The sequence below is a fragment of the Macaca nemestrina genome, chromosome 1, assembly GCF_043159975.1.
Source record: "Macaca nemestrina isolate mMacNem1 chromosome 1, mMacNem.hap1, whole genome shotgun sequence".
NCBI lineage: Eukaryota > Metazoa > Chordata > Mammalia > Primates > Cercopithecidae > Macaca > Macaca nemestrina.
Window position 1 is genome coordinate 178560044 of NC_092125.1, and position 9743 is coordinate 178569786.

The 9743-nt window shown below is 43.3% G+C and overlaps 1 protein-coding gene across 3 annotated transcripts in view; it reads left to right on the forward strand.

The window, feature by feature from the left end:
- The window catches only part of LOC105495244 (ubiquitin specific peptidase 24), a 149884-nt gene extending 140180 nt beyond the window's left edge, over positions 1-9704 (forward strand). For all 3 annotated transcript variants that reach the window (XM_071092601.1, XM_071092597.1, XM_071092598.1), the window contains exons 63-68: positions 298-364; positions 1867-1945; positions 3216-3291; positions 3682-3768; positions 4161-4271; positions 6951-9704. In XM_071092601.1, the coding sequence (XP_070948702.1) occupies positions 298-364; positions 1867-1945; positions 3216-3291; positions 3682-3768; positions 4161-4271; positions 6951-7013 (483 nt within the window). In that variant the 3' untranslated portion in view covers positions 7014-9704. The remainder of the gene's footprint in view (positions 1-297; positions 365-1866; positions 1946-3215; positions 3292-3681; positions 3769-4160; positions 4272-6950) is intronic.
- Positions 9705-9743: the final 39 nt, after the last annotated feature.

The following is a 9743-nucleotide window of genomic DNA, read 5'->3' on the forward strand; positions in this document are numbered from 1 at the left end:
GTCACTGTGCCCAACTAATTTCTTTTTTAATTTTTTTGTTTTTTAGAGATGGGATCTTGCTTTGTTGCCCAGGCTAGTTCAGAACTCCTGGCCTCAAGTAATCCTCCTGCCTTGGCCTCGCAAAGTGCTGAGATCACAGGCATGAGCCACCATGCCTGTTCTGTATTGGTTTTGTTGTTGTTGTTGTTGTTGTTAAACACTAAATTAATCTCTTGAATAGAATTATAAAGAAAGCACCCGTGGCTATGACACAAGTTCCTTCTTTTATTTACTAATTTTTGTTTCTTCCTTTCACAGGTTATTGAAGATCCCATACAAGTAGAGCGAGTCAAATTTGTGTTTGAGACAGAAAATGGATTACTAGGCAAGTATGCCTGGCCTTATGCACAAATGTCTATAGTAAATATGTGAATAATCTATTGTTCTGGCCAGTTCTGCCTCCTGCTACTCTCGATGGGCTCTGCAGTGACTGATACAGTAGAAGTCTGGTGAGGGCCACTGGGCTCCCTCATGCTGGTCAGAAAAATTAAAACCCAGGGATCTTCTCACCCTACACATTCTCTTCTTTTAGTCAGGAAGGTGTAGCTTGGGGTTCTTTTACCAGATCAGGTAAGATTCAGGGGTGCTGTGAATTTTTTTCAACAAGCTAATGGCCACTCCCTGATGCAAGAAATCTTTCATTCCACTCTGTAGCCACTGGGGAGGGAAAAACCAAAACCTGAGACTCAGGATGTTGTCAGGCTCATGAAATGTGAATGTCTTTTTACCTATGGTACAAGCGTAACCACATTTTCACAGTCTACTCTTAAGTTGTTTTGGCAGGGCTTTTTTTCCAGAAGACTAAATTGGCTTTCCTGAGCTATTTATTAGAAAAAGTTTAGTTAAGAATAATTTTAGCCAGCTCCCGCCATTTACCCGTATTTCTACTTAGTCTGAATCCTTTTAGATTTTGCTATGTATTAAGAGATTTAGGGCGTTTTTTTGTTATAGAAAGGAGATTTAAGCTAAAAAGTTTTGTAGCTTCAGCTTTTCAGGCCACCCTTTGGAATGCTGTACTCTAGTCAGAGTCACACACAGGCCCTCTGGAACTTAAACTCCTCAAGAGCAGGACCAAGTATTATTTATTTATTTTTATTTTTATTTTTATTTTTTTGAGACAGGGTCTCACTTTGTCTTCCAGGCTAGAGTGCAGTGGCATGATCTCAGCTCACTGCAACCTCTGCCTCCCAAGCTCAAGTGATCCTCCCACCTCAGCCTCCCAATTAGGTGGGATTATGGGCACACACCACTAGCCTAGCTAATTTTTGTATTTTTTGGTAGAGACAGACTTTCACCATGTCGCTCAGGCTGGTCTCAAACTCCTGACCTCGAGTGATCCACCCACCTTTGCCTCCCAAAGTGCAGGGATTACAGGTGTGAGCCACCGTGCCCAGCCTATTTATGTTTAAATCCCTAAAACACAGAGCAGGTCATAATTGCTGAACTGACCCTAGTATCATAAAATTTCATTTATCAAACTAAAAGTGTTATAACTACTCTTAGTAATATGATGTGTGGAAAAGTCTCTAGGTGAATAATCAGGCAGTAAAAAGTTTTGTTCCTGTTCCTAAAAATCAAACTTGCAGCACCATGTATGTTTTTTGTTGTCTTTGTTTTTTTTCTTTTTAACATACTTAAAGTAGGGTTTCTGCCCATTAGAATTTAGGGATTCTTTGGGGTCAGGCACCACCATGCTTTTAGTTAAGTTGTTCCTTATCTGTTTATTAAAATTGTTTGTCGACTTTTAGAACAAGAGAGCTTGTTGTTACTTGGAACCACTTTCAGTTTAGTCTTTTATTGTTAAAATGTCCTTTTCTCTTCCTTCAGCTTTGATGCACCACAGTAATCATGTGGACAGCAGTCGCTGCTACCAGTGTGTCAAATTTCTTGTCACTCTTGCTCAAAAGTAAGTATTGAATTAAAATGCAGGGAGGAAATGGTGTTTTAATTACAAGTCACATATGAGCAGAAGGGAAACATGTGCCCGGTTTTGATACCTGGAGAATCTGACTCAGTCAGGGTCTGCTTGCTTGGAAGGTACAGAAACCTATTTGAATGATCTCAAAAAAATATGAGGGGAAGTATTGAAAGAGTGGCCCGGAAAAGCTCACCCATCAGGCCTTATGTCAGAAAGGCAGGAATCAGGGCAGATGCGGAGGCTTTAAGAGCAAGAGTTCATGAGCTTTCACTCAAGGTCTCGCATTAGTGTAACCCAGCCACCAGCTCTTCAGGCTCTAGGCCCCTAACCTCAGAATAGCCTTTCAGATCATGTCACCTGTAGCTCCTGAGCGCTTGTGAACCTAGGCACTGTTCAAGAACCTTGCCTGTATTATCTTATTTCATCTTGGTAACAACTTCATGATGTTAGTACAGTTGTGAGTCATATATAATGGGTAGTTTAAGTGACATGCCTAGAATCCTAATGTGAAAACTTGAACACAGGCTGATTGACTGCAAAATGAAGGCTCTTTTGTTTTAATTGTGGTGAAATGTACATAACGCAAAATTTACTATTTGAACCATTTTTTTGTTTTTGTTTTTGTTTTTTTTTGTTTGAGACGGAGTCTTGCTCTGTTGCCCAGGCTGGAGTGCAGTGGCCGGATCTCAGCTCACTGCAAGCTCCACCTCCTGGGTTTACACCATTCTCCTGCCTCAGCCTCCCGAGTAGCTGGGACTACAGGCGCCCGCCACCTCACCCGCTAGTTTTTTTTGTATTTTTAGTAGAGACGGGGTTTCACCATGTTAGCCAGGATGGTCTCGATCTCCTGACCTCGTGATCTGCCCGTCTCGGCCTCCCAAAGTGCTGGGATTACAGGCTTGAGCCACCGCGCCCGGCCACTATTTGACCCATTTTTAAGTGTATAGTTCAGTGACTTTAAGTACATTCACATTGATGTGTAACCATCACCACCATCCATCTCCAGAACTCTTTTCATCTTCTGAAACTGAAACTCTGGACCTATTGAAGACTAACTCCCTATTCCACCCTTCCCGCAGCCCCTGGGGGAAGCAATTTCTGTCTCCATGAATTTGACTACTCTAGGAACCCCATTTAAGTAGAATCACAAATATAAAGACAACTGAATTTTAATGAAATTAGCATTTACGTTTCAAAATGAAGCACTGGGAACAAGGAAAGAAAGAATTTGGCTAATAAAAATCTCCTCGGTCATCAGGTGTCCTGCAGCTAAGGAGTACTTCAAGGAGAATTCCCACCACTGGAGCTGGGCTGTGCAGTGGCTACAGAAGAAGGTAATTAAACGTTGAATTTTTCTAGCTGTAACACAAGACTCAATAATAGCACATCTTGTCAGGAAAAATCTCTGGAACTGAATATGGAGACTGACCTTAAAGTGTTTTCAGATTTCAGACATTTCTTTGGTACAGTTTATATCTTGTGTGCATTAAATTTGTCCTAATACATATGTCTTAACTTCCTAGGGGAAAAGGTAGGGATGATGATGATATAAGCAGCAATATTTGACTGAGGTCTTGAATCGCTTTATGTGATGGAAGGTCTGGGTAGACTTGTAGCCTACTTTGGATGCTTTTAAGATTCTTAATATCTAATGGTAGAAACTGTGAACTCATGGGGGCTTATTTGTAACCTCTGATGGCGTTATTTTTGACCTTTCATCTCAGATGTCAGAACATTATTGGACACCACAGAGTAATGTCTCTAATGAAACATCAACTGGAAAAACCTTTCAGCGAACCATTTCAGCTCAGGTGAGAGTCGTCTCTCGTTTTTGTGTGGTCTGAATCCCTTACGGAGGATTCTCAGTGTGTTTCTCAGAAACTGCAACCTCTGAGAAGAGAGAGATGAGTTGAAAATGAGAACAAGCAGAAGAAACAATTGGATTTCTATGAAAAGACAACAGATTGATGTACACTTATGCAAATATGTGCAGATTATATGTCTAGAAGGAAAGTCATAGAGGTTGGGCAGTCTGGTCCCAAAAAGGGACAGGGGTTGAGGGGGTTCTGGTGACTGTGTTGAAGGCCTCACTCTTAGGCCTCCGGTACTGTGGAAGGTCAAATGAAAGGTAGTCTTCCCTGGTGGTTGCTGCTGCCACTGAATGGGTCCTAACTTTGTCATCGTGTGTTTGAATCTTCTGCAGGACACATTAGCGTATGCCACAGCTTTGTTGAATGAAAAAGAGCAATCAGGAAGCAGTAATGGGTCGGAGAGCAGTCCTGCCAATGAAAACGGAGACAGGCATCTACAGCAGGTATAACTGTCAGCATGTCCTTGTGTGCAAAGGGCAGCCTTGCTCTTAAGCTTTCCAAAAAGAACTTCCACAGTTGAGGAAAACAAGATGCCTCCTCTGGAATGTGAGTCCAAAGAGACACCAGCACTGCCCTCTAGTGATCTCAGCTTAGCACGCACTAAGCGTGTGTTTACGGGGCTGAGCAGTGCTGCAGTGTGAAGTGAATGCAAGGCCTCGAGATGTCTGGCTGGCCACCCTGATCAATCTGCAGGTAGTCCCGATGAAGCCAGGCCACAGGTGGATTTGTTCCAGCTCGTTCACTTTATTCTGCCTTGCCAGGTTACTCAAAGTCCCTTGTTTGCTCTCACCAGCCTTCCTGGAAACGTGGACTCTTGAAAGAAAAGCTGCCATGTTCTTGAATTATACCTGCTTTCTGGGGGAGTCCAAGAAAATTTTGACATTTATTTTTAAAAAAGAAAAAAAAAACAGCTTTAATACCAATCATGATAGTGGAAAAAGAAAATAAATACGTATTGAACACCCACTGTGTGCAAACACTGAACTAAGTGTCAAAGTAATCATTACGTCTTTCCAATAGTCTGTAACCTTCCTTAACAGCGGTCTCCTCTGTGGTCCCTTCACAGTACTTGATACAGAGTAGGCCCCATTAAATGAATGTTACTGATGTAGTGGGTGCCATTTTTTTTTTAAGCATTATCTTTCCAATCCACATAAGCACTATGTGAGGCAGCTGTCACCCTGATTTCACAGAAAGGTAACTGCGGCCCAGCACAGTGATGTGACTTAGCCCAAGGTCACTCCACACGTGACCTCACCACCTATTTCATTTGCAGAGAAAATAAAAGCTGTCACAGGAAAGCTCCTACGGCCACTAATTCCCAAGCATCTGCACTGTTCTTGTCCCCTCTCCTGTGACAGTGGGAATTTGCCTCTGTCCACCTAAAGCCCCTAGCACTCATCCCCGCCCACCTTGGCAGAGCTTTGCATTCTAGTGTGTATGTAACTCTTCAGTATCCGGAACGCTCCTCCCTGCCAGACCCTTCCCAGCGGCGTCTCAGCACACTGGCTTCTCTTCTGCCCTGTCAAAGCCTCTCTTCTCCCTGTTGCCCCTGCCTTCTTTCCTCTTCTTTGCAGCCAAACTTCAACTAATTCTCTAAACTTAACTTTCCCCATTTTCTTATCTCTCACTTGCTCTTCAACCTCTTCCCCGCTGACTCCCTCTTCTCTCTCACTCAGCAGTTGCAGTGACAGGTGGCCTGCAGCTTTCAGGCCTCATCTTAGCCGAGTGCTCGGCCGCATCTGGCGCTCCTGGCACTCTTCCCATTTGAAACACTCTTCCAGGGCTTTCCTGACACTTCTCTCTTGTAGTTTTCCTCAAACCCTTCTGGCTGTTCCTTCTTCGTCTCCTTCCTAATACCACCTCTTCTAGGCCACCAGTAAAGGTTCGTGGAGTCTCCGACCTGTGTCCTCCTGCCCCCACTCTGTATTCGCTCTGTACCCACCTTGGATTTCTGAACATGAACATCCAGCTCTCTTGTTCTTGACGTTCTCCACTTGGCATACCTTAAAAACCTCAGGCTCGATGTGCCCAACGACTCCTCCTGCCCCCACCAAAGCTGGCCCTCCGTCAGTGTTCCTTATCTCACACACAGCACCCCCATGTCATCGCGGACAGTTCCCTTTGAAAGGGTGCTCATCGCTCTCTTCTACCTGTCATCAGCCTCTCTCTCCTCATGTCTGTAAGGACCCCCTCACCTCCACTCCTGCTTCTCTCCGGTTCATGCGCTAAAACCTTTCAAAGACTTTCCTTTGTTATGAGGAGAAAAGCCAGAATCCTCAACATAGTCCTGCTTGATCTAGCCCCTGTGCACCTCCCCACCCCATTTTCTGATTTTTTGTTTGTTTGTTTTTGTTTTTGAGATGGAGTCTTACGCTGTCGCGCAGGCTGGAGTGCAGTGGCGCCATCTCAGGTCACTCTAGCTCTGCCTCCCAGGTTCCAGCGATTCTCCTTGCCTCAGCCTCCCAAGTAGCTGGGATTACAGGCATGAGCCACCGTGCCTGGCCCATTTTTTGAATTTTATTTATCAAATATACTCTCTTCCTTCCACCTCAGGGCCCCCCTACTCACCCCCGACTGTCACTGAGCTTAGGTTGTCACTTTAGAGAGACTGTCCTGGCTCCTCCCCACCCGAGCTCCAACTAGATCAGTCCCACGGCATACGGTGAGTATTCAGAACGATTCGCCAAGTGTGTAAGCCAAAGGCCACACAGATGGTAACAGAGGCAGCCTTCAGACCCAGGAGTGACCCAGAGCCCATATTTGGCAGGTGCAGGGCAGGGAGGCTCACACAGTGCCCAACGTGAAGCGGGCGCAGTGGCCACCAATGCCTCCCAGCTTTATCACTGCTCTGCGTTCTCACGTGAGTGCAGAGTAGCATTGTGACTTTAGACAAGTCGCTAGGTGGTTTCACTGACTAAATGAGATCATAGAAATGTACATGTTTTACATAATCATGAATTGTCAAATATTAGATGTAATGGTTATCACATTTTATTACCCTTTGATAAACATTGCATTAAGTTGCCAGATGAAGACATGTTTAAATTGCAGAACACAAGTCGGCATAGAAAATCTTTTCTCTAACCATATGAACTTTAACTTCCTTTTCTTTTCTGCAGGGTTCAGAATCTCCCATGATGATTGGTGAGTTGAGAAGTGACCTTGACGATGTTGATCCCTAGAGGAACGTGCCCAGCCTGAGAGGAGTCAAGACACAATACAGGATGCTCAGCATCTTCTTGGAATCAGAATCTCAAACTTGAACCCTTTGGAAGAGCCTGGAGATTAGACTGGGAAAGCTGCTGTGACTTGGGCGGATCGTGTATTTCTCAAGGAAAGCATTTTTAGGCCACTAGAAGATTTGGGAGCTGTTTGACAGTGGAAGAACTCCGGCATGTGGATCAGCTGTCCCGGGAGCGTGGTCTATATGTGGATTCACATTTCTGTGGAGATTTTCAGAAATAGAGCCAGTGGCAGACTTTTTTGTTACACAGACATACAAAAGTGAGCATAAAGCTGTTGCTTTCTCTACGATGCTACAAAACAAATTCCTTTGGTTTTTATATTTTAAGAAAAAAAAAGCAAGCTGCTTTTAGATATGTGGGGGCAAATTTTTAATCTTGCAGTAACATTAAACAGGAATATCCAATTTAAAATGATGTAAAGATGTAATAAAATTCCTTTTCACTGTAAAATAGTAGTTAAAGAAGTCAATTTACACAGACCTTTGTATTTAATATGTCTCCCTATTTGTATAGAATTTCAGATGGGTCTAGATGAGAACCCTACGCATAAGCTTGGATCTTGATGAAAGGTTACCAGGATCAGGATCAAAAATTGGGAAACATTAAGCTCTTGAAGGTATTTTTCTGATATAATTGATATTAAAAAGAGCAATTTTGAAAATGCTGTGTTCTCCAGAAGTACAGGGTGCGTTATTTGACATCAGTCACTTATGAGTTATTCCCCAAACATTTTAAAAACAGCAAAATAAAAGCACTTTAAGTTATAATTTTACTGCGTTCGACTTCATAGAATTATCTTTTTAATGCTTGGAGACATATTGAATAAACTGTAGTCTTAAATCATGTGATCTGCAATCATTTGCTTTTGCTTAAAACATAATTACTGAAACCCTTGGTACTGGTTGTATATGAAGTTAACTATTTGAGTTGGTACACACTGCTTGTGAGTTTCGTAGTAATTGTAATGCAGAGAAGGAATTTGAGAATTTGTTTCTCCTCAACATGACTGATTAACTGAAAAGGCAGTCAAGGTTTAAGATTTATTTTCCCAGAAATAAATATAAAGCAATTGAATAACCATTCATTTAGTTGTATTTGCAAAGTATAGCACCATTCACTCATTTATACCAGCTCCCTTTTATGGTGGGGGAGGTTACACCCACATATTTCATATATATTTTGTACATTTTGTATTTTGAATTGCTCACATTTTCGGCCCTGTTTTGCCTTTAGTTACAGGTTCTGCCTTATTTTCATCTCACCATGCACAGAACTAGGGAGCTTCAGGAAGTGCCAGGTTTTCACTGTCAGTTAGATTTGCCAAGTCACAGAGGCGCAGCCAGCCCTGAAGTGCCTGTCTGGCTGCTGTGGCATTGTGTGGGCACGTGGCCAGGCAGATGGCGTCTCATTGTTGTGCTCTCGCCCTGGCCCAGTCGTTTCATTCTCTGGCAGTGAGGGTTTCTGTGCCGTCAGACTTCACTTTGTTATTCTGTGACTTGCTGGAGGCTGGCAATGGCCTTTTGTCAAACACACCGAAAAGATGGAAGGGCCAGCACTTAAGAGCAGAACTGTGCCCTTAGAGAAATGGACAGAGGCAAGTGGCACACTTCAGACAGTTCCAGTGTTCTTGCAGTTTGAAATGTGATGTTCTAACATTGGTTTTGAGTACGTGAATACTTCCTGTCCTACTGTTTCCCCTACCCTATTCTCACCCTCTCTCCACCCGCATCCTCACCAAGAGATTGTGTGGGACATGACCTTGAAATGCTGGCGATGATCCACGCTGGGATGTCATCGCTGGCAACTGCACTCTCAGGAGCCCAAAATCAGGAGTGAAATCGCCACTTCTAGTCCCCTTATTTCCTATGGAAACAACGCCTTCCGCACCCCCAGCACCTGCAGTCCTCACTGAAAAGCTTCATCAGGATCGTCCACCGTGTATATTATACGCTTCAGATCATGTTGCTTATGTTGTTGCTGCAATGACCATCGTTTTCACTTTGCTGGTAACCACTTGATTGCTGACAGCTACAGTCAATGAACCTGCTGATGACTTTTTTTAATGTAGTACAACAGTGACAATTATGACAGGCTTACCTTGGAAGAGTTGTCATTTTTACTGCCAATTTTTTGGATGAAGATGTTTTTATAAACCTTTCAAAATGGTCTGCAAACAGAGCAGGAATTGCACAATTAACTCAATAATGCTGTGTGTTCTCAAGAAGCTCCCTTAGTGAGGCCGATCTTAGGATGGCCCATTCTGCCTGTTGAAGGCATCCTGGGAAAGAAAACAAGCATCCCAGCGGGCATCTGACCACGACTTCTCCTGGAGTCCTCACACGGTCACTGACAACTACAATCAGTTTTAGGAAGTAGAGCACCGTATCATCAAACTTACCCTGTCCTGCCCCACCTTCCCTGCTAACATTGAGGTGTGTGCAGTTACCTTCTGAGCTTGGAACAAGCAGACTGGAATTTTCCTCTGCTACCTCTTGTGTATAAAATCTTGTTTATAAAATTTCAAAAGTAAGTAGATACACTAGGGAAGAACCTTAATTCTAAATTTGGTTCATGCGTGGCAAAGTTCTTAGCTTCTAAGAGTATAAAATAAATTTTTCAAAAACATAAGAGTTGGAGTCTCGCCGCCATTCTTCATGTATCAGAACA